Consider the following 26,733-nt stretch of genomic DNA (forward strand, 5'->3'; position numbering starts at 1 on the left):
TGATGGCTCCTTACTTCAGACCTATGGGCAAGGTCAGTCCACAGACAGGTCTCTGCTAACAATGCCTATGACGTGTCAACACCTCAAGGACAAGAACCCTTAATTATTAGAAAAAACGCTTCACTGAAAGGCAAAAATAAATCAACTTGCTGTGATTGCACTTTGCTGTATCACTTCTTCGTGAGATTTCATCTCTTCATTTGTGCATTTATAGTCTAGTCTATAGTATAGTCAAATAATTGTAATAGTTATACACAAAAGGTAATGTACCATTTATACCTTGTGGACAAGTGACAAAATTAGTTTGGCTTGAATGTTGTTTTTATTTTAAATTTGGGACTCAAACCCACTTATTTAGGCACCTATTACAATCCCTCTAAATGTAAGTGACATTTATATACTTCTACATCAGACTTTAATGGTGCCACCACCCAAAGCAACAGTAGGAAAGACATGACCAGGATACACACAGCAAAAGTCAAGTGTACAGTCAGAGAAGCCATAAGCTGACTCCTCGCCTGGCTGAGGAGACTGACAACCTGTCTGACAGCTGTCTGAGGGATGAGTCAGAGAGCTGCTACCGGGGTGAAGATGGCGGGGAGGAAGAGATACGAAACGGAATTCACAAGTGATTGTTTTAGTTTTCAGACATGGGCAAGACTAGGGTTTGACCTTCTCCTGAACTTGAATTACAAAACGTCATTGAGATATTTATTAATAAACACAAGATGGGTCAAATATTTTCCACTTAAGTATTTTCTGTGCACACTCTGACTGGAAATAATATCTCTAAAGTTGCCCAATACACATATTTGTTTAATAAGAGCCAAATTAAGTAAGTACTCTGTGATTTTCAGCTGCACTGCTATAAGAAGACTATTATTACAGAGAGCTGCATCGGTGTTGGCTGCAAAGGAGCACGTAGAGCTTAACCCCACGCTGAAAGGAGAGATAAGAAACACTCAGGAGCCAAAATGTTACTGTACAGTATGTTTCTCCTTTCTATTTTTCAGCATGGAATTATCTTTACTTATGCATTTTTAAACAGTCAACTTGGAAAATGTTTGGACTTTTTTTTAAATGATCTTTAATGTCTGCAAGTCCTGTATCCAAGTTTTAGATCTGAGAGATTAGAACTCTAAGATGCACATAATGCTTCTTGACCATAAAAAGAAACATTTGCTTTGCAAAATTGCAAGACTTAGGCTGTTAAAATACTCCTTTTGTTCATTAGAAATTTTTCATCTGATTGTTTCTTTATTGCTCATACTAGAAATAGGAGACTAACTAGTACACATGACTGCAGCTATGGATTTGTTTTTCCATTTACAGTGTCTTGCAAAGGTATTCACTTCCTTCCAATGATGTTTTATTGTGTTGAGTTTAAAGTTAGTTATTTCTGTTTTTAAAGTGAATATTTTTCTTTGCAGTTTTTGCTGACATTTAACTTTTTTTTTTTAAAGAGTCAGAGTCTAATGCTGTAGGCACAGGGTCCCAGGTAGGATCGCATGGTACACACATTCCAGGCTCATGAGCCAGTAAATCATGTTTTTGTGCTGTGGAATGAACCTGGACAACCCAGACAAAACCCATACTAACACAAGGAGAGAATGCTGACCCCCAGCAGGACTCGAACCCAGGATCCTTAGACTGTGGACATTATTACAACTACCTACCAAATATGAAGAGGTATCATTGACAAATAAGCAGAGTTTAACAACATCTCATTACACATGCGAAGTTAGTGGATAACCTCGTTTCAGACACTAAGGGACAATACTTGTGTGCAGCTGTACATCTTATTCATGTTCTGAGCGCTTTGCTGCTCTTGTCTCTGATAACGTTATTCGCCATGCATGTCAATTAACCCAGCATTGCGGCCTGATTAAAATCTCTGCAAGGAAGCACATTGTGGAAAACTGAAAAAAAGACATGGAGTAACATCCTTGTCTAATGCCTTGCTCTAACACATCGTTTCTTTGTGGTCTGCTCCAAATAGGTTTTGTTGGAACTGTATGACTAATCTAACAATCTAAATTATAGTATATAAAATACTCTGATTTTGTATCCCCTTTCCCAGGATTTTCAGTGCAAAAAAATACACTATACCTACCTTTCTCAAATGCAATCTAATTAAAAAATTGCATATTTATTTTCAAAAAAGATCATTTGATTCAGAAATGTAACTGCTATTTATCTGTTAACAGCCAATGATTCATATACTTTAGCAATCTTTAAGAGCATTGACCATGAAGAAATTACTTTTTTTTTAGAGTAAAGACCCCATTACTTAAATGTACTGTATTGCTCACTGGCATGTGGTGTCATTTTAAAAATACACAGACACAGTTAATTTTGACACCTACTGCCTGTGCTTATCCAAACTATTCATAGTGGCAATAGAAAAAATAAATAAAGCACTAAAAATAATTAAACTAATAAACCTATCCACATAGCCCCTCTGTAAAAAAGAAAGTCAGCATTAGTTCATCAAGAAATTGTAAAAGTGTAAACCTACTGTATATTTTATAGGTTCTTAATTTAGTCTGAGAAGCTATTCACTAGTAATGAATACAACATTGTTTACTTGATGTAGTTTGCTATTTACTTTAAGACATCTTCATATACCATTTTTATAATTTTGGAAAGAAAATAGACTTTTTATTTTATTATTGCCTTATTATCTTATTATTTTATAAATTGTGGCACTTGTAGAAACAATCCAAAACATGGCAGCCATATCTATAGTAATCATGCATAACTGATAATGACGTCTATGAAAAGCATTCTCAAGTCAGCAATCATCTAGTGTACTATTAACAAAAAAACCTACAGGTATCTGATATAAAGCAATACCCACAGGTGCAAATAAAATATAGGAGGAAGGGAATGACATTGCAAGCTCTACTCTACAGTAAGCAAGATCTACCGGAATGCTACTTTCAGATTCTGGCTTCAGTTCTTCTCCTAATTTAAAAGAAAAAAAAGGTTCATGCATATCTTACCTTGATGTACTAAAAATGTACATTTCAACGGGAATGAATGGGAAAAGAACCAGCATTAGAAATAAAAGTATTTTTTAAATGTTATTATTATTGTTATTAATAATAAGGAGAACTGCCTAAAGTGTTCAGGCTAACGTTTCACAAACATTAGTAGTTTAAACATAAAATTGTTTTTTTAAAAATCCAGCAAGATTGGGTGATATAAATAAAGTACATTCAAAGTTCAGTCTGAATTTTAAAATTTTACTACAGTAAGTGGCTATATTATGGAAATATTTAAATTTTTTACTGATGCATTTGTGCACATTGGCAATGTTGTGGATGCTTTGCAAGTCTTATATATAGCATATAAGACTTCCTTATTTCTTATAACTTTCTTATTATAACTCACACATACCATCCAATTAGCTTCACAAGCAATAAATACTCAATAATGCAAATAAATAATAGCTCATGGTATCCCAGTAGCGTTTTTTTATCTCCAAAGATGTCAGACAGCTGTACGTATAGGAAGGGATGCATCTCAGGCACCACTCAGTCCAGCCCCACCTGGGCCACACAGCAGCCGTTCTGCACCGGGAGCCCCACTGCACAGCTGGGCAGCAGGAGGAGGAGTACGAAACTGAGCGGAATTAAGGGGGAACATCTAGGAGGCCAGACCATACAAGCCCGTAGTGGAACATAGCCAGGACATCAGGTTTAACAATCCTACTATTATGAACGGTGATACTGGATCTTTCATAACCAAATCGTCAGATTAACACTCAGTCCAAAGGATTGCGCCTACAACAGCACTTCACCATACTGGGGCACTGGTTTGGGATTCTGGTCCAGGGGGAAGAGCGCCACCTACTGCTCCACCTAAACCACAAACAGCGGCAGCCTGGTTTGCCTTAGAGGTCTCCATTCTAGTACTGACCAGGGCAAGGCTTGCTTAGCTTCTGAGGCCTGCCATGATCCAAGTCAAGATGGCATGCTGTCAACACCACTGTGCTGTATCTCCATGCATTAACACATATTCTGGGTTAAAAAATACTCCTCATTTTCTGATTTTTCAATAAACTTTGCGCTCCATTACAACTGCGATACAGACATCACTTCTCATGACATATTAGAATGATCTTTTTATATTACTTAGTGATGATAAACTCTGTATATTAGTATCGTGCATTTGTACATACATTTAAAATATATTTGCAATCAAGAATCAAGGTGTTTAGTACAGTGCCAATTCTGAATTAAGATTAAAAAAAACAAATTACATTAAAAATGCTAACAATCTCCCTTGGGCCTCGTACACATTGAGCACCCAGTCAGATTAATGTCCAATACAGATGTCTGTAGACACACAGCAACTCAGAACAGGCAGCATTTCTTGGATGACACAGTAACTCTGACTGTTCAGGGTAAACTGACCACCTGTCAGCTGGGTGGATAAATCCGATCTGCCTGAGGTTGCCATGGAAACTGCTGTATGTCGCTTGGCTCCATTGAAAAATAATGACGTAGGTCATCCTGATAAGAACAGGCCCCACATACATCAATTTATGTATTTTTACTAAGAGGAAACCCTCTGCATGTAGAAATATGTCACCTCCGTGACTAACCCGAAGATACAGTGTCTAGAGTTAAGAGTTTCAAATATTAAAACACAACTCATATTTTCAATTCACAATAGCAACCAAGTGAAAAATATATTGCAGTTTTTCTGAAAATACATGATTCCTGAGAAACTAAAATAAGCGGTCTTCTTTAGGTACAATTTTGATATCTTTACTTGGTCATAGACACCAGCCATCGGTCTCTGGGACAAACCTTGAAGGACTATCAGATAAGCACGCTCTCAATGAAACCCATTCTTTCCCATCAAGGACACAGTCAATTGTGTAGATGATTTAACAAATAAATAAAAGATATCAACTAATAAATATTAGATGACACATCAAATATAAAAGATGTACATAAATACATGAAATGATAATCTTTATCAGTGTGTTTCTGATTACAATGTAAACAGTCACAAAGTCATAACAAAACTGATTCACCTATAAAATTGAAATCTTGGCTTCCAATGCCAAATAAGCACCATACAATGTTCTGTGGACAAGCAATTCTGAACGTAAAAAAGTTCAAAAAGTTAATACTTACTCAGAAGAATCTATGAAGTATATTACAAGTGCTCCAATGCTGAGTGCAAAAACTAACACAACCTGTGAAGACAAAAGGAAAGAGAAGCTCAGTACAGTGAACACCAGGCACAAGCGTACAGTACTTTACACTGGCTACTGCAGTTCCCAGCTTACACAGAACATTCTGATTTCCAGGAATCTTGCAACATGCCGAAACAATACCATTTCTTACAGTTTTAATCAATGCACATCATGAAGATTAAAGGGCTGTCAAATAGTCCTTCTCAAGTGCTTTGTTTGTGTCAGAAGTGAAGCCTGCAAATACTGTGAACACCGCTTGTTGAATGGAATTCCAATTGCATTTTAACTTTAGCAAATGAATAGACATTATCCTGACCAGACATATTTCTGGTCAGAACAAGAGGGGCAGTGGTAGTCTTTGCAGCATTATGAACGACAATGGATTACAGTATTATAGTGTAGGTGTATCATGCTTAATGTAAGGCTATAGCCCTCAAAGTTGTAATATAAATTAGGTTTGGGTAACTCAATACACTTCCAGGGTCTGACATTTTTAAAGATTAAATTATTCATAACTTTCTGTTACAGAATATAGGACATGATGCTCTAACTAATGGACAAGCAAAGTTTAAGACAATAGAAAATACACAAAAATGTTTTTTTTTAATGTCATTTATCTAAAATACCCAACAGGGCATTGTAAAGCTGAGCAACCTGAACACTGGTTCTAATAACTCTTCCCTTGTGGCAACAGACAATGCTAGCCCTGTGTCTGAGCAATGAATAACACACATCCAATGAAATCACAGCATTTTGCAGAAGAAATGTTGAACTTTTCAAAAAGAAAGAAAAAAAATGATAAAGCCTTTTTAATCAATACAATTTAAAATCTGAAATATAAAAATGTGGACTCAGCCATATGCTGACTCATGTATGAGATTTTAGAGGGAATCTTTACATTCCTGTCTGCCATGTGTAGTGGATCACTCTACCAGCTGCACTTCAATACCAGACCATTACTGAAATAACAATCATTGCAGACAAGTAAAACCTCATTTTAATTGGCTAAAAAGGTATAACCAGTAGTGCCGAGTCATGATATCATGACATGATCAACAGCATTAGCTCTAAAATGAAAGATCTTGTCTGTCATTCCTAGAGAGGCCGAAGGGAAAAGGTTTGCAGGTGATTAGAAACTTAAAACTAGGATGCATTTATAGAGATAAAGATTCTTTGAGACCTTTTAAGCCCAGACACCCTACTTTGTGTTTTCTTTACCGAGGGTGAAAAGGTAATCAATAATATATCAGCAGTAAGTGAAACAAACACTTCAGATGATTAAAAACTTGTTACAGGTTAATGGCTCTGTGAGGAGCCTGGGCTATTCATCAGATCATGTACTCAGAAATGTCAGCTATCCCGTTTTGTGTGTAAAGAGAAACATACCCACCAACTCTATAATAAGCTCTGACTCTTGATCTTTAATTTTCTACACTCTCATTATTTTAATGCCCTTCTATGAAGTATTGCATCTGAGGATTCTTTAAGTGGCCAGCATGTTGAATATTGTGTTCAGTCAAATGTCAAAATTACTAATATTCATCATAGAAACAAATCTGGGCCATTATAGTTTGAAATTTGCACTAAATACAAGATCTACAGGAAGGAAGTAAAATGAATTAAGAAAACACTTTATAAACCAAGCTATGAATAAAAGCCCATAGTAGTTCTACCCATGTACAGTAATATGTTTGCAATGCTGCCATTAAGCCTTCTCGTGACTTTCCTAAAGGACCCTAGATTGAGGGTATCATGCAGACATTCTACATGTTACAGCTAATGTACATAAAAAAACTGCAAAAAACACAATCTACACTGCTAGTATTAATATATCAGTCGAAGTTTGAGAAAAAGGTAGTTTTGCAGATCATCATGAGGAGAAATGTGGATATTCACACAAAAAAAGAGGTTCATATGAGTAACATTCAACTCATTTGGTTTTGGACACCATGTTATAGAAAAGATATGGAAAAGATGGGCCAAATGGCCTCATTTTGTTTGGAACCTTTATTATGTTATTAAATGATATTAGCTTATTTACAAATTGGGCATTTCATCTGCATGTAAAAGCATGACTATGTCCATTAGCACCGCTCTCACATTGGGTATCTACTACAAGATGCAGGTAATCCACTGTTAAACAACAGCTGCAAGAGAGGAAATAAGACATAAATGTAGAATTCCTGAGAAACTGTGCTCTCAAACTGATCTACATACCTTAAGTTTTATTTGCAGTGTCTCTGTCCATGGTGCTGACTTCTACAATACAGTACTGTATGTAGAAAAGGACAAATCTAATCCTAGAGAGCTACATGACACAGTGTTTTGTGTTTTTAACAATCTCTGATTCTATGCTGAAGGAATTTAACTTCTGGCACTAATGCATATTTTTATAAAATAAAAAATGGGAATGGTTTCATTTTGCAGTGCACTAGCTTAGGTATATTTTCTTAAGCACTGTTTGGCTGCTTCCCCTATCATGGTCTGGTAATATACTTAATATTTAGATATTTTCCTAAAATATATGGGCTATGCATTTTATATAAGGATATGGCATGAGATGGAAAAATAAAGAGCAATTGTTTAAATCATTTAATTTGTTTTATTGGTTATGCTTTATTCACACTGCAGTGGAATACTGAAAAAAAAGTCTGATATAAATTGTACAGACTGCATTTAAACCTAGGGCATTGGCTGCAGGAAAATGATTATTTTGATGTTATATGCTGTATGTATGCAGCAATGAAAACTGTGCTTCAGCTTCACAAAATGCAGCAACTTAACCTTAGGATTCAAGTGGACTAAAAGGGCAGACTTAAACTAAACTGGGACACCTTTTTCATTAAGTAGATTGTTGGCATAGGACCATATTAATTTTAAATCCCTGCATGGCAAAGACATTGTGACCATGCTGTGAAGATGATGAGATTTATAGGCAATTATTCTAGAATTCATCATTTTGCAAATACATGGAATTTTCTCTTCCCATTTAAAATAATAAAAAGCTTTACACAAGACATCCTCAACAATAATTTGGATGTACTGTATCATTAACAAGAAACTCTTAATTATTGTGCTGATTTGTGAAACAAATGTCAGTCAACAATTGTCAGTCCTACACATGCCAAGGTTACATAAAAAAGACCAAAATATTATATACTGTATTCATCAGAATATAGAAATGTCCAGTATGTCTTAAATACAAATTTAAAATACTTATTTATTATATCGCAGTACCTTAATGTAGTGACAAAAACATACATGAACTTAAAGAATAAATTTAAAAAAAAGAAGCTTAACGTACCCTCAGAAAAAAACAATACTACATGGCATTGGGAGATTTTGATCTGAAAAGTCCTTGATCATGTTTCTTTTAAAATCATTCATTAAATGAAATCAATTGTGGAAGTGCATTTAAAGGTAAGAACCAGAGGTGCCTCTTTACCCACAGGGTTGTGGGAGTATGAAACAATGTAGATTCTTGTGTTCTTGAATCTTTTATCTTGTTCACAATGGAAGAAAATCATTTTTAATGCATGCCAGGGATTGAATAAAAGGCATTTTCAGTGCAGAAACATTGTGTTACTATAATCACTGTGGTATGCTAGACCACAAAGCTTGTTTTAATAGAGGAAGACTGATGGCGCATGCACTATAATTCTGTTTCTACACCAACCACACATTTTACACTCTGTTAATTGAATACTCAACTCAGTGATTTTCAGTTCATGAATAAAGTCAAGCCAAAAAGAAAAAAAAAATTAGCACTGGATCAAGGGAGCTTATAAATACGGAGATACATAAATGTTTTACATAACAAGACACAGAAGATCAGCTTGACCTGGGGTGCCTTTTGCTATTTAGATATTACACAATGGATGTTCTGCAAAAGCAGATCTTTGCATGCATAATGGATGAACAAAAGGCTGATTAGTTTCCATGATGTGTATTTGGTCTGTTATTCTGCATTGTTTAGATCACAAATGAGAAAACACCTTGATCAATTTTTTATTAGTGGTCATTATTTTGTTTTCTAATTAGGGGGCTTCTGGGAAGCACCCTGCTTGGGGATTACATTGGGTGTACAGGGTGTGACATCAGATCGGTACCCGATTCCCATCCCTTTCTAATAACTGGATTCATAAGAGCCCACTCTGAAAAGTGCACATGATGTGTTTGTGGGTTTTTGTGTAATGGTTATTATCAAAAAGCTTAATATTTAATAAAATAAAAAAACTAAAAAATCTTCAGGCATTAAGCAATTATCTTTATTTACTAAAATACTTCATCTATGCTGCTGTATTGCAGCTGGGGGCTACAATAATGGAATATTATTTTTAAATATCCATTGCCACAAGAGGGCATAGTTAGCTTATCCTGTGTTGGAAAAGCAGAATTTCTTTTAGGCATTGAGTCTTCTGGTTAACCTGACACATTGAAATTAATCTGTGACTGTGTATAATTCTACAATGGCATGGGCACCAAATACCTTGAGTGTTCACCCATTCCTTAATACCAGCAGCAACACCCAATACCTTACAAAAATACTAGTAAAATCAGCACATTACAGCCTGTTGATTTATTTAGCTAATTAAAAAAAATATGGAAGACTCTTATGACAATTTATTATTGCTCAAGTGGTAAAAAACGTTATGTACCTTTTTCTTGGATTGGTGCCTCCTTCAGGCTGATTCCTGACTGCTCAGAAATGAAGATTTGCCATTCATAATGCTTGTCTTACTGCTGCAAGTACTGAGGAAGTGTACAAGAGGAGTCTGCCCCCTGGATATACCAGATGACCAAAAGCTGCATGAGAGACCGACATTGCATAGCGCCCAGTTTTAGATGTCCTCTGGCAACACTGCACTGTGCGTGAACCGGTTTGCACCAGAAGAAAAAGCTTAAAGTCAACTTGCTAAGGATGTAGTATTGCCCACCCAAGATGGTAAAGCCCAGCACTTGACCCCAGAGGCATCATGCAGAGTGCCAACTCAACTGGAGTGGTAATAGAAAGGGTGGGTCATTTGCCTTTATAGCTACAGTACACTGTTATAAGCATCATACAATCTGAAAGGTGCAAAAGCAAGCTCTCATATAATTTTGTGTTTTGTTCTACCAACACTATGATATCTGCATGCCCTGTTACTTATTTAAAAAGCCTATATATGGGATACTGTATATGATACACACTATGAATAATAATGTCAAGTATTGTGTTCTTGCGAAAAAACAACCTTTTCGCAAACCTGTTGCACAGGTGAACATTTCAGCAGAGCAACCTGAGTGAAGTACCTTTCTGAAACAGCAGTATCCCAGGTGGAATCCGAACCCAAAACCTTCCACATGCAAGTGTAGAACCCCAGACACTATTCCACGGCACTGGCAAATGAGAGACCTTTATATGTACTGTCTAAACACAAAGCAGAAAACTCTACATGCCGATACACTAAAATGAAATGATAAGCATGTCAGTTCCCCATTATTCATACAAATACAGTATATGATACAATCAAATAATTATTACCCAGTCTTAAACATAGTTGTTGACTATGTAGATAAAAATGATTAATAAAAAATCACTGTATCATCTGGAGAAAACACAGGAAAAATAATAAATAAACCCTCAATTGTACAAAAAGAGAGACATTTCCTAAATAAGACATTGTACTCTATATCACTCCATCTATATCATGGAGTAGGTAAAAACTTGGATCTAATTACTTTAGAATCAAAGCAGACAGACTAAAGTATTGAAACGTGTCCCCTCTTATCAGAGTTAGGGTTAAAAACATTACCTGGAGTGGATTAGAGTAGACAAGCAATCACATTCCATGCAGGCTTACGACCTTCAGCTAATACAAACGCCACGCTCACTCAGTGTGATCCTCACATTGTAAACACTTACTGCCAATCAGCTGCTCTTTTGTTTATTTTTGAGAGCTAACATGTTGGGCAAAAGATTTTTTTAAGGGCAATATGCTATTCGTTTAAAAGTGAATATATCAGTTTAAAAGAAACAACCTGATTGAACTTGATTAACTTCACTTGTAACTGTAATGCATTAACTACATAAAAAGATTACAGATGATCAAGTCACATCTGATGGCATATACTCCAAGATAATTTGAAACGCCTGCAGTGCTCTTCTCGAGTTTGCACAGCACCATGTCATTCTGAGCTGCCCAAACCCATGTTGAGAGCTCTTTTTGGCGTCACAAAGATCCCTTCAAGGAGCTCAAGGACTGAGTCACCAACATGCATATCCACATCCCAGGCATAAATAACTAAGGAAGTCACAACCCAGGGACACATTTTCCTTTCTTCAAAATGCAAGCAAACCAGACAAATCTGAGAATCATGCACTATATTTAGGCGCCACCAAAAATGGTGCATATCTGAAATGCTAGTGCTGAGACAGTATGAAGCTTGCATGTGATTTGTTCTTAACTCCCTATGCACCAATAAAGTCCCTATGCAACCATAAGTGATATTTTACACAGATCTTACAAAGTTGAACTGATTATTTATGTCTAGACTGGCACTGGAATGCCTTTGAATGCCCAACAGATGAGGTCTGAATATTTTATTCACCGTCTCTGACAAAAACACTACAGCTGCGAGTACAAGGAGTCAGTCAACTCAAAGAAAGCACCTGAATGGGCCAGATCCAGAAATCATCTCATGCCTGGGGTGTGTGGAGCAACATACAACATTTGTGTTCCTGTTCATGTCTCAACAAATACAGCAAACCACATGAAACAAATTACTGTTTCTTTTTTTATATTAGCAGATTCAGAAATTAAGCAGACAGATAACACAGGTTGAGACCACAAATTACAGACAGGAGATAGTGAACAGTTACTGAGAGTCCTGGGGAAATAATCTGGTGAAAAGCGATTTCATAAAAGAGCCTCATAATTACTCACCCCAGTGTAAAGGCAGGGGTAACACAATAACAAATGTTTTAGTAAGAAGACATCTGAATTTCCATGTAACTCAAAACTATGCCAGTATGAAAATCTTCGCTTTTCTCAAATACACAAGTCGCTGATCCCAATGCTTTGTAAACAATGACAAATCAGTCTGCTTCTCATTTTAACCCACCCAGCATGCCTCCTTCTCTCCCAGGCTGCACAGATGCACTCAACACTTTCTTCTGACTTCATAAGAGCTCCATAAAATAAAAATATTACAAGCACAAAACATGGGATCCTCACCTCCTCCTTAAAAATGTATAAGACTGACAAGCAATCATCAGTATAATTGATGCTCAACAGATCTTTAACCTTCTAAGGAAACACTCTATCTGGGGAACCTATTTTTGTTGTTCCACAAATCAGCTTAGGCAACATGTAAACAGACTGCTAATTACAGTTGATTCCTCTGAAAATAGAGCGGGAGAGATAAGGCCCTCTTCCTCCTTGCACGGCTGTTGCATGGTTTCAAGGTTTACAAGCATAAGAACATAAGAAAGGTTACAAAGAAGAGGAGGCCATTATCCCATCTACCTATGGTTTGGTAGTTAGTAGTAGTTAATCGTTAAGTGGTCCAGGATCTCTTCCAGCTGTTTTTTTTTTGATAAGCCAGGGTATCAGCTTCAACCACAGGGTTGTTTGTTCCAGATCTGGTTCATGTTTCACTGTTCCCTGAAACCGGGAACACCACAGCTGGTCAACAATAGGTGCTACTGATTTTAAGGTTATTGTCGTATTTAAAGTAATCCTGTAGATATGGACAGGATGAGTTATACTAATAGTTTTGCCATCATGAGTATACTCCATACAGTTAATAAAAAAACATAAATAAATATTTAAATGTTTTGTCATATCTTGGAAGTGGCATAATTAAATAGTGATAATCATGTATGGTAGCAGTTGAGAAGGGAAAATTGCTGTTCAGGCAGCTTAAATGACTGCATATTATTAGTGTGTATCATTAATGATTGCTCTTTTCATACAATCTTGATTGTTAAACTGGAAGAATTACAGTACCATTTCACCACTAAAAATATTGCTTTCAAATATATTTGTTGGCTTAATGGGAATGCTAATACTGATACCCACTATTAAATAGCTCATTTAAATTATCATGTCTTATCTTCTGTAAAAACAGCCCAGTTACAGTTTGAGTTTAATAAAGCTCTTGTATATTATTTTATCAACCCGAGATATGCTTTTAGGGGGAAAATAAAAAAAAAATTGAAATGGTGTTGTGTAACAAATTGATTTAAAAAAAAACATATACTGTTATTTAACAGAAATTTGGGAGGGGGTGAAACTGTAATCTCACACTTCCATTCCCCTACATATACAGTAAACACTTTTGGCAGCCCTCTTTTCTACACCCCTCCCTCCACCCCAACTGCACCCTTGTTGCTGCCTCCCTGGTTCATTCCTTGTAAGTGAGGAGGGCTGTGGCAGCGCTGATCTTCGGCCAGCACTGTCATTTCCAAAGCCAGGCAAGTTACTGCCAAAGTATTAAGTACACTGTCCCTTTATATTCATCAGCTCATTTCAAATTAAAATTTGAACAAATGTCTGGAAATTTAATGTCGTGATGTCACATTATGAGTGATGGTATCTCACACTAATGGCTTTCTTGAATTGTATTAAATGTGAAGAGATGTATGGAAAAGGTATGATTTTAAACATTACAGAAAATATTCTCAACACAAGCATTATTTACAGCAAAATTAATCAAAATATGCAATTATAATGACAAAGTAAATTTCATATTGTGCAGAAGTCCTTTTCATAAAGGTTTCTGCTTATTTGACACTGAATATATAATAGTTTTGTCAGAGGTTTCCCACAGTGGATTTCAAGATATGTCACACATACAGTATCAGCAAGAGTGGCATATTTAATTAATTAGATATGGTCCTCTAGAACAATAACGAGGGCTACAGTATGTCCAACCAGTCCTGCATTGAGAAATATCACAAAAATCTTAAATGTAACTGGTAATGAATTTAAATATTTTTGATTAAACTGGTAGGTAATCACAAAGAATGGGGTCTTTATGGAAATTCTGTTACCAGAAGGAAGAAAACGGAGATGCCAGTTATGGCAAGTGATTATAAAATAAACACTTGCTTCTCTGTTATCTAAAGAAATGATTTTAGCTAATAATTCTAAGATAATCTCTTGCAATGGAAAAGACTCCATCAGGAGGAAGAAAGACTCAATGCCAATACCGTATTTTCAGTACATGTTCCTTAAAATTCAGTTCCCATATTTTGTGCTTAAAATTCAGTTTTCTGATGTTCTATAATATTCTATAATATTACCTTTCATTCTTAATTCACTTTGAGAGATCTGAAAAACAGCTGTGAGCATAACTCTTTGAAAAACCCTGCCTCCAAAAACCAAAGATCCTTCTTAAACTTAAACTTGATACTGTTGTCAGATCTCAATTCATCATTTTTTGTTTGTGTTGGGTTTTTTCCTATAAATGAGAATTAGATCCTCAATTTTCACAAATGAAACAGATGTTATTTCCACAAACATTTAGAAAATGTAAATGTATCTTTCATATTACAGTAAATGAATTTTATTGGCTTAAATGGACCATTTTAACACTTCCCTCATGTGCTGGATAAATATAGAGGACTTTAAGACTTGATATACTGCAGCTTCCTGGCACCTCTGATTTACTGTATATACTGATGGAAATAAGAAATGCAACATTTTCTGGAATGAGAATACTAGTTATAGTTTATGTACTTTCACAAAAAGTTGTCAATTTGTTTTTAGCCCTCTGACAAGCAATACTGTGTGTGCAGTGAGGCATTGCAACTTGCCAATCACACAAAAGCTCATTAGGCGCACTTTTACCCAATGATGTCCAGGTGGAACAATGCCTGATGAGGTCACTTTTAAAAAGGCCTTAATTCAAAGCTTAGGACACTGCAAGAAAAGGGCCACACTTAGTCAGTTTTCTGTGCATTCCATAATGCCTCAGATGTCACCAGAAGCAAGGGAGAGGGCCATTGGCATGCTGCAGGCAGACATGTCATGTGCCAGCATTGCCAGACACTATGGAGTAAGCCTCTCCGCTGTGTCCTGACTGCAGAAAAGGGTTTCAGCAGACCGGGAGGACAAATGACCGTCCAAGATCCAGTCGCCCTCAAGTGACCACACCAGAGCAGGACCGACACATCAGACTGGTCCATCTGAGAGATCGTATGTTCAGTTTTTACAGAACAGTGAAGCATGAACTAAGGGGCACAAGTGGAAACTATGTGGAGGTCTATTTAAAACCAGGGCACTTCTTGACCAAAGGGTGGTGGGAATTTGGAACAAGCTACCCAGCCATATGTTTGAAGTCAATACTCTGGTTTATCTCAAGAAACAGCCGGATGAGACTCTCAGATCAATTACCTACTAACAAACAAATGGGTTAGATGATGAATGGAGGGCTGGTACACAGGAGATGAACGGCCTCCTCTCCTTTGTAACATTTCTTATGTTCTTACAGTCAATTCACCTGGGCTCTTGATTATATAATTTACACAATGCACACAAATGACTTGGAAAACATGACCTTTGGTTCGATAAGGTCAAGAATATCCAGCAGATCTCCTTCTGTGTATTTGAATTTTCATTTTCAGTGCTTTCTAAACTACTTCCCTGGACAAATCACCTGCTTAATGGTCAAAACAACATTGTTTAAAGATGTTAGACACTGATAATTTAAGGGCTGACCCACGAACCCTTTTGGATAAAGGCTCTCCAGCACCAGGGGTGACCTCCCCTGTACTAATGGTTTGATAAATTCAACCTAAAGTTTATGTAGATCTTTTTATTCTTACGTTATACAAAACCTCCGGACTTTGGGTCAATAAGGCCATAATTACACTGCTCTCATCAGAAATCCAGCACAGTTTGTGTATCTTTTAACATATCATAACAACCACTCTTCATCAGGGTTATTATTGAACACATCCAGATATTCCGCCTTTTCTGCATCATTCACCCAAAAAAGTTTCATTTGTCATTTGTCTTAACAGACATTACGGGGGGGGGGGAAGGCGGATGTTGGGTCCTGACTTCTAATTTGTTGCTTTTCAAAGAACAACGTGTAATGACAGAAGCTTGCAGATAAGGGATGCAGTCTTTAATTATGTGTGTGCCACGAAGAACCAATCTTGAAATCAGCTCTCAACCCTGTTATCAGAGCAGTACAAGTTCTCTATCCTGCAGGGCACAGCTGCTACCTTGTACCAAATGAAGCATGTTCTGTAAACAGTGCTTTGTGCTGGGGACACTACTTTGCTTTAAATAGATAGAACATTGTTATTATTAACAAATTGGTCTGACACATTTAACCAAATCCATTTACTGTACACAGCTGGGCACTGTACTGGAGTAATCTGAGCAAAGTACCTCAAGTCAGGGTATAACAACAGCTTCCTGCCCAGTATCTGAATCCAAAACCACCTCATTCCAAGTTCACAATTTTCACCACTAATCCACTCTGCTGCAGAAGGACCAGAGAATTCAATTAGCGTATGGCAGATAAATAAGGTTTTAAAAACTATTCATGGTGCATTTAGAGTTATAGTTTTGGACGTCATGTATGCAGCATAAGCTCCATACATATTAATCTACAAAATTCTGCTCAGTACTACACAATAGCATATCCTGTTCACTGTCTGTTCACTCGGATTGATCAGCTGATGACTTCAAATTACTGTGCATACAAACAACAAAGGTGCCTTTACTTTTTCAATTCACATAAAATCACTTAGAGAATGAACTGCTAATAATGGCAATGACATTCATCATCTATAGAGGCTTCTTACAAGGGGGCAGATGATAGTCTTTCCTAGCTGATGTCTTCTGTTAAACATAAACAACCTCCAGTATATGCCGGAGCTGCAGAAATACTGTAAATCCCAGCCGCGTGAAATTAGCACGGGGGTTCCTGTACTCCAGTCTTGAAAGGACAGCAGAACCGTTATGATCAACAAGGTAAATGGTAACCTGAGAATGCTTACACAGATGTGTACTGTATCCTCCCAGCTAGATAGCAGTATGTGGTTTCAAATACTGTACTCAGTATAGACTTACAATAGCCGTTTGATAATACATACTATATTCAGAACAGAACAGCTTCAATCCCACTGCAGTACCTATCTTCAACAGCTAACTGCAGTGCCTAAATACACATCTGCACTATATACTTTTTGCATTGTCTACCATGTTTTTTTCTGGTCTCCCTATTACATATTTATTTTTCTGTAACATATTTATTGTTCCTGTTGTCTACATGGTGTGGTGTTGTCTGTTGTACGGTGTATGTCCCGAGAGATCAGCGCGATTAAGAATTCCAATGTACGTTTACATATGGCAATAAATTACTCCACTCTTTTCTGATGTATTTCTTTTGATTAGAATTGATCTGCCCCCCAATCGACAATCTACTTTCCACACTAAACCCCCAAGCCTTGTTTCTGCATTTTCCTTTGCTTGTTCCCTGGTTATCCTTCGTTCAGTACACTGACCTCTGATTCCTTTCTACTTACCTTGTCTCCTGGATCACCCCTCGGTTTTAACGTAACTACTGTGCGTTACTCAACTTTGACCCTTGCTCCTCTCCTCGACTCATCTTTCGGTTTCCCTATGGCTTGTTACCTCCCAGTGTCTTCTCGGTTTTGGACATAAGACTGATACTTGACTACGACTCTTGGATTCACGCTCGCTGCAGGCAGAGCTTCTCTGGTCCCCTAGCTGGTCACAGCACCTCGTCTGTCTGCATGCGTGGTTATTACCATCGTCAAGCAGCCTGCTACTCATCCCCAGAGAGGCTTTTCCCTGTTTGTCCAGCTCCAGTAAAGCACAGCTCTGGGCTACTCCCTGCATATTCCCCAACTCGGCTGCCTCTCACCCACCAAGTGGGTTCTCTCACTTTCCTGGATCACGCTACGTGTCCCACCTCAGTTTTGTGACATTATAGAACGGTATTCAAATATTCACAACCTCCATATGGACATCAGTGACCTGCAGGAATGTCAAGAACAGATATAGTGCAAAATGAAGTGGGAAAATCCTGGTTCTTTCTGAATGGACAGGATTTATAGAAAACTCACCATGGAAAATGTGGTACATGATGAATGTCAAAAGTCAAACCCAAACAAAGGGGCAAATTTCAATGCAGCTGATAGCAGGACTCCTGAGAGGCTCGGCCTCTCAAGGAACATTCTCTGACCATAGGCTGTGCTTTGTGATCATAGTTTGTGAGCTCGAACCTAGGACTCCTCCACTGGCCTCCAAGGGGCAGGGGTTTTAGCTACACAGGGCTGAGTCTAATGCAAGTCACTGCGAAACATGCGGTGGCTCACAGGACAGAACAGCCAGGAGGCTGTGCAGATGGGAGAAGCCTATCTGCACATCTTCATCTTCCTTATCTTCCTCACCGCCCCCCGCCTGCCTGTTGGAACTACGTCAAGGGGTTTACATACTGTACATTACTGTGATTTTTAAACCCTTATCTTGTTGCATGAAACAAAAGACTGACGGGGGGGAGGGGGGGGGGGCTCTGTGTTAGCCTGTGTATTAACTATTACCACAGAGGCCTTTAAAGTACCTTTCAGAACATCCCGCCCCCACATTCTACATTTCCCCAAGGTCCCCCAGAGACAATGTATATTATATATTCTATACAAGATATATCTTCTGTTCTCCATCCATCCACTCATTTTCTAAAAGGCATGATCCAATTCAGGGTCGCAGGGGGCACTGGCACAAAATCCAGCAAGCAACGAGCACAAGGAGGGCACAACACAGACACAAACACACTCACACTACGGTTATTTTTTACAGAAGCCAATTAACCTGCCAGGATGTCTGTGGACTGTGGGAGGAAACCCAGAGGAAATTCACAAGAACCCAGGGATGAAATATAAACTCCACGTCGGCAAAGCCACAGGAATTGAACCCAGAGCCCCAGCTCTGTGCGGCAGCAACGCTAACCTGTGTGCCACTGTGCTGCCCTCCCTGCTCTCAATATTTCTCAAATATTACACATTAGAATAACAAGAAAGAACAAACATTTACCCACTAGAAACCAAACTGAAGAAAAAAAGAAAGGTGGAAGACTACCTGACAAGACAGCAGTAGCTACATAAATTAGAACAATTTTTTCACACAAATCACAATTCCCTGTGGGTACGTGCACACATTAGGCTTCGTATGAGCATGCAAAAGAGATACAGAAGGTCTCTTACATAAGGAATTTCCTTTCGTCCGTTCAGGCTGGAAAATAATTTACCAACCTCTACAGCATAAAAGACCACTGAGTCATTCAGAAGTGTTTTATTTAGTTCAATTTGCAGTATTTTCCAAAGTTTTCAATATTTATGTTTCAGACAAAGAAGTGATTCTTAATAAAGCTGAGACCAAACTGGAATGAATAAAGGGCCACTTATGCTACAGTGGGAAGAGGTGCATTTGCATTTGCTTCTCTGCCAGAACTCAGGAGAACAGAATATGTGTAACTAAAGCATACTGTATCTACTGTACTTAAGACAGCATTAAATCAATCAATCAATACACTCTGTTCCCCCAGCTCCTTTGGTGTGAGTTAAGGACATTTTTAATATTTAAAATTAATTGATGCTCTGATTATTTAATTCCATGAAGAAGAGTTTCAAAACTGTTCAATACTGACTAATCATTAGCAGCACTTCGTCATGGTAAATGCTTCCAGGTCTAGTTCCACAAAGATTAAAAGGTAAGAAGACTTCTTCCCTGATCTCCTCTCTTCAGCTTAAACCCCTCATTGAGTGCAGCTTTGTCATCACATTCTAACCTTGTTAGAGTTACATCCATATATATTATATTTTTATTCCATAAATCTCTCACAACCCCTAAAGGTTAAATAGAATCTCACTGATAAGTTTATCCTATATGGGGGTGGCTACCTTTATCATAACTCTTTCAGAAAAAAAATAATTGAAATTTCACAGAAAACCAAGTGTGTATACTTTTATCTGCATTTTTTTTACACAGCAGTGTTCTCTCCTGTCTTTTAAGGGTTTATGTGAAAGTCAGCTTGTCAAAAGACATTTTCCTGAATATTTTCAGTCTTCAGGTAAGAGAAACCAAATTTAAACAATTCAGCTCCCACTAATATGAACAGTGAAACCGTTCTTGTAGGAAAAACTAAGGAAGACATGCTCTAATGGCAGTGAATGTCAACTAGAACCCATGCATCCTTAATCCGGTATGCTTGCCTTCTAAAACCAAAAGAAAAGCATCTCTCTGTTTCTACAATGGATTTGACCGTTTTAAGAATAAGACAGGTGGCAAAATAAGTTTTAAGAAAAGGAAGTTTGCGTTCAAGCTTTTCTGGGTTAGGCACTTTCAGTCTGTAATTGATCATTTTTTCAACAGTTAGTGGGAGCTATAAATAAATTAAATAAATTAAATATTTGCTAAAATTTTAAATATAATAACTAGATAATAAAATCTCATCATGCATCTGGAAAGAGGCAACGCCACAATTCACAGAATGTGCAGTACGTTACAGTATGGCTCCATTTTATCCAAGAATAACACTGCTAGAAACAAATGAGAGATTCTGCTTTCCAATCTGAGCCCACTGGACTCACAGCACGCCCCCTCGCACCTTGAGTGCTGTGTGCCACTGCCTACCCAGAATCCCGCACACAGCAGGGCCCATGTGTTGGTACCATGCCTGTCACACAGACACTGAACAGCGAGAACACAGTCCAGTTTCCAGGCTCCATTAGCAAAATCATTGCTAAAAAAATCACATGGAACAGATTCAGATTGTGAGCTGCTAACTTTACATATTCTTTCTTGTGTTCTGTGGCTTTCTACTTTATTGAAACATAAACAAACATGAGCATATTTTTAAACAGACAGCTGCATTCCAATTAAAACAGAGAGTGGTATTTACTGTCTATTTATACAATATGCAAAGTGACTGCCGAGCATGCTATCAGAATTATAATGAGCCAAGAAAATGACAACCAGGAGCCAAGTGTCTTACTGAGCTGTGCGTTGACCCTGTTTACAGTGTTTTTGTCTTCCAAACACACAAACCTTCAAACCATCAGATTGTTGGCAGGATACATACACCTGAGGAATGTGTTGACAGGCTTTTAATGCCCGCCATTGTGATTTAAACAAAAATGAGTTTCGAGATCACAATCAAAGTATTCAAAGTATTTCTAAGGGCAATCAGAACTTAATACTAGGTTAACATATTTATATACGGTATTCCTACCAAAACATCAAAAACACAGTCAAGCAACAAAAAATCTTAAGAAGTTTTTTTAATGGGTTAAATCATTTTTTTCCCCATATCATTACCACAGTATAAATTCCTCTTCCTTACAATTACATTTGACCCTACACTTTGTAATTGTATGAATGCTACATTCTATACAATTTTATATGGAGGTACATGAAAAACCTCAATGAAAAATCCCAACCATGGTGGAATAAAAAAATAAAAACCTCAATGAAACATTCCAAACCAATGAACATCTTGTAAGCCTTGAATCCTCTGTGCCGCCTCAGTGAGAGATTCTTCCAAAAAGAGAAAAAGAATACTTTGCCCTGAGACCAGCATTCATTATTCATCCATGAAAATGGGTCAATCTCAGGCTTTCACGTGCCTCAATCGGAGACACGCACACAAAGCAACTGGCTTCAGAGCACAAAAAAATATTTTACAACCTGCTCTACTGTATGGTACAGACTGCCATATCCTGTAGTCTGAACATTTTGACTTCATGTTTTAAGACCCACTCATGTTTACATTTATGTCAAAGGTGACAGCGGGAGTCCTGTTAAGCTGGAACAGATCAGGCTCTTTAAATCTGGTCTTCTTTATTCCACCAGTCTTTAAACCTGCTCTTGCCTTCGTAGTGCCATGATCAACATACTGACATTTACTAAAAAGCAGCCAAAAAACGATGATGATGAGGCTTAACCCGAAGGTCTGTTTTACTTTATGTCTGTACTATGTGTATGTCTTTAGTTTTACCTGCTTGTTAAATTAAACTCTGTATGATTACTGTTTTTATTTTGTACTTAAATGCAGAAGGAGCTCATTAAATGTAAGAAGAGAGAGAAACCGTAGCTGATTGCAATTAGTATCTTCCTACCTAATGTGTGAAGATTAATTTTCAAATTTAAATGCCGTAAAAGTAAGATAAACAGGAAGAGAAATACTGACAACTCATTTTGATGTAAACAAATGTTATCATATGGTTGGTTAGTCCTATTCTTTTCATGAAGAAAACACACGGCATATATTGAAAGTAATACACATAAATTTTAAAAAAAGGTTAATGAAAGTTAATGAAAGATACAATTTTATTTTATTCTATATTATATATCATATTTTCAGAAAGGGATTTGCAGGTGCCTTTTCTAATATGATATATATATATAAGTGAACATTATTTCAACTCCAGCTGCAGTGAACCAATACTCAACTGCAGTGCAAGCAAGAATTAGTCATCTGTGTTTAGACATTTAAATATTTATGGTGCACCACACCAACGATCTCAGAAGTTGTTTATATTATGAATCATGCAAAACTAAACAAATATTGTAAAATGCTGAGCAAGAAAACAGACATGCATAAAAGTAGCATCTCCAGATCCTTCTTTAAACAGTCAATGAAAATCGGAAACCCAAGGAACTATCATTTCCAATAAATAAATGATTCATATACCAAAATATGCAAGAGGGTGTAATTTAGCTTTTTTAAATGTTCATCCTGACAAGCAATTCTATTTTTCTGTTGAGCCTTCAGAGTCCTGACTCAAGGCAACGCATTGTTCAACAATACATTACCATTCTTAATGTTCTGCATTTCATTTAATGGGAAAACTGTCATTTTGATGCATGTTATGTACCTTTACTATTTATCTCTTGCGTCAAGCTGGAGAAGTATTAAACATAATGACAGAGTAGGTAGCTTTTATATGCTTTATTGAGATGGCTGGCACATGTTGCATTTGACAATTTCTATTTATAAATATGCAAAATCATAATTGCTAAGGTGTAAACAGAAGAAAAAGGTATGTACACTAGATTTCGAATAATCATCTTTTTGGATCCGATTTCTCATTCACTATGCCCTTTTTGCAAGTGTGATGAAAATAAAGTACAAGATAAGCTTTTCGGAAAATAACCATCATGATTTCTCATCATATAGCAGGCCTAAATTGAGTTGTCACAGCTGTCTTTTTGTAATGGTTCATGTTCAATGCAAAAAGAAGCATTCTGGCTGCCTCCTTTTAAGATGGAATATAAAATGGTTTATTTTATACTTTATCGATGTTTTTGTTTGACTTTGCATTCCAGAAAATATTAAGCAAAAAAAGCTTAGAGTTACCTCTTAACAGAAAAGATTTATTATTGTTGGTGTTTTTTTCATTTCTGTAATTACTGAGATTCCTCAATCCTCAATCCAGAGTGGTAAAACTAAGCACAATTTTGTAAAATGTTGATATACAGTATCAATTATGCACAGACACATGCATGTACTGTACATACATATCCAAACATTCAGCCACGAACACAAATATACATGCGCAAATGAACATATAAAAATACCCTCAGAGATAAATGTTCAATATGAGTACCTATGAATTATTCACGGCTCTTCTCCACAGGGCAGGTCACCTACTGGACACTTAATGCCAATTACCTGGCGGGTCGTGAATACATAATAGATCTGTGAAATTGAATGACAGCAGTTCAACTGGACAGGGAAGAAAAATATTTTTGTAACTGTGCTTTGCTGGCAATTCAGCTACATGGTCATTCATTTCAGAAAGAATTGTCATTTTTTAAAATTCTATACAAATAAGAGCTTACAGTTATTCAAAGCACACGTGACATTTGGGGTCCTTGCAATAGACAAACTGGCAACAGTATCTTCAAAATTCCCTGGCCATTCACTCTGATCTGAATCTCAAATCTCTTGCATGTCAACAAGGCCAGGTCTTCTGTTCCTTGTGAGCATCCTCCAAATATTCCTGTGCCATCTCTCCCTCCTCTCCATCGTTTTTTTATTTTGACAACAATGAGGGGTTCTGACTGCTGCCAGATTTCCTCAAGAAGCCTGAGGAAAACTGGGAAACGTCAAGGGACATGATGAAAAGGGAGGTTATTTGTGCCCTGTCCCTCATCCAGCCTGTCAGTACGGAGGAGACATGGGGTCAGAGCCCACCTCTTCCACCTGCAGAGTGCAGTCCCTGCCCGGGTGACACACTGGCACACACTGCACAGCAAAAGACTTTCACCATCTCACAAATATGCACTAACACAAATGGAAATAACGCATAAATAAATCTGAATTTATAAATGCCATAAGTAAGTTATTTTGCATCTAACAACGAGATATGGTTAGAGAGGAGAGCCATATGTTCTTTGAAGAAGGCTGTTACATGTCTGTGTTGAAAATGTATTGCATATCTCTGTCCTTATAATCGTGTCAATTCACGAAAATGTGAATTTTAGAACATATGTGTTTACAGCGAACATTGCAGGGCAGTTCTCTACTAATGAAACTGCACAATATAATGAAACAAAGTTCCTTTGAATTAATTAAAACAGGTGTCGCTAGATGATGGCACCCCTTATGTGTGCACAATAAATAATTAATGTTTACTTCAGTTCTACAGTATTAAGCAGATCGATTTTTCCAATGCACTGCTAAAGGAAAGACACAATAGAAAGCACCTGTGTTCATAAATCACAGTGATACAATCAGACTGGCATGCCATATAAGGTGTGGACCATCTTGACACCTTGTGCTTTTCAGCAGCTTTCAGACAGGGGATAGATGAATGGATGAATGGATAAGACAATCACTAAGTCTACATGAGTGGATGAGTGGAGGACAGCACAAAATAACTGATCCAGATTTTTTTTCCTTTCAGAACGAACGAAAAACTGAGTAAATAACACACATTCCAATTGAGCCCGTAAATATTAACAAAAATAGCCCTGACAGACTGGGCAGCAGGCCAAGAATGAAATGCTGTAGAGAACGATGCTGAGATGTCTAGTAGGTTAATTCAGAAACCCCTCAAGCGCTTTTATCTGCTGAGGCCTGAGAGCAAATTGAGAAATAGTCAGATGGAGTTTTAGAGACTAAATGCCCCCCCCCCCCCCCCACCACACCAGATTTTTAATCCACCCATCAATAGATCATTTAATATCTACACTGATTTGCATTGTGAACAATACAATTAGTCTTGTTTAGTGGAAAATGTTTCAAATGGGGGTTTTGCATGAATTAAAAGCTATTTAAATTACAAATGAACTATTCAGTAGTTGTGTTATATGAAAACTATTCTACTAGTCAGGAGACAGGACAGATTTAAGGTTCAGTACCGGAAACCAAATATCTTGTTTCTAACACTCAATGTAAAGAGACAGGCAGACCATTTCGCAGTGCTCAGAAATTCCCAGGTCTGCCACTGTGACTTAAAAGTCCCATTAAAAAGCAGATTTCAGACATTCCATTTGCATATATCGGGAAGGGGAGCAAAATTAAATATTCCACAAGCTCTTCAGCATGGGATCCAATTACGGTACAAGTAGGATAAATCCTCAGATGGTAAATTTGCATATCAAATTTGTGTTATTCACTGGTTTAATTAATTTAAAAGCAATGTATTATTCTCTGTAAAAGTCTCAATAAAGTTGCCTCAGGCAGAATCCGGTCTTCTCAGCCTCCCTGTGGCCTTGGGATGCCACTTGATCAACAAATTGTCACGCCCTCCACTAATCGGAAACACCCTCATCCTAATTGCACTTCAGTCCCAGGTAATTCTGGAAAACGCCATCACTCCAACTAATTGACCAATTACAACACTTCCTTAATCACCTAACCTAGTACTTAAACCCTCACTTGTCATCTCTCCTGGGCTGGTATTGGTCTTCCTACCCCGTCATAAAGCCGCTTCCTGTTCTATTGGATTCCTTGGTTCTTGATCACGGACTTTTGACTTTGACCTCGCCTTTGTCTCGCGCTTTGGATAACTGCCTAACCAGCTACTGGATCTCTCGGTTTTGGATACGGACTTCGACCTGGATCTCGCCTTTGTCTCACCCTCTGTGCTTCTGCCTAACTCGTACAGTATGGTGTGAAAGCAAGCGCTGCACAGGGTCCTTCCCTTCAGTCGGCCTACTGTGCCTGACAAGTGAGACTCAGTTTTCTTCAGTCACACCAAAATCTTTGTTATCCCTCAGGAGCTACTTAACAAGATAAGGAAGGATCTTCAGACTTGACAGAGAAAGACTGAACGAAAAGTGTTGCCATGCAAGTCAAAAGGAACTGGCTGTTTGACTTAAACTGCGAGGACACATATCCAGCTGTGATCCAACAGCTTGCATCGATGCCTGTGGAAAACGCCAACACTATCAAACCAATGAGACCCTTGTTGAATCCATTCATTATTATAGACACTGTTTGTCCGTAAACATCTATAACATAATGCACAAGCCATATTATAT

The 26,733-nt window shown here is 37.5% G+C and overlaps 1 protein-coding gene across 9 annotated transcripts in view; it reads right to left on the reverse strand.

Annotated features, from left to right (window-relative positions):
• Positions 1-26,733, reverse strand: part of kcnma1a (potassium large conductance calcium-activated channel, subfamily M, alpha member 1a) — a 210,045-nt gene that overhangs the window by 112,656 nt on the left and 70,656 nt on the right. For all 9 annotated transcript variants that reach the window (XM_088916330.1, XM_088916328.1, XM_088916324.1 and 6 more), the window contains exon 3: positions 5,154-5,215. In XM_088916330.1, the coding sequence (XP_088772456.1) occupies positions 5,154-5,215 (62 nt within the window). The remainder of the gene's footprint in view (positions 1-5,153; positions 5,216-26,733) is intronic.

The sequence above is a fragment of the Atractosteus spatula genome, chromosome 5, assembly GCF_055471065.1.
Source record: "Atractosteus spatula isolate fAtrSpa1 chromosome 5, fAtrSpa1.hap1, whole genome shotgun sequence".
NCBI lineage: Eukaryota > Metazoa > Chordata > Actinopteri > Semionotiformes > Lepisosteidae > Atractosteus > Atractosteus spatula.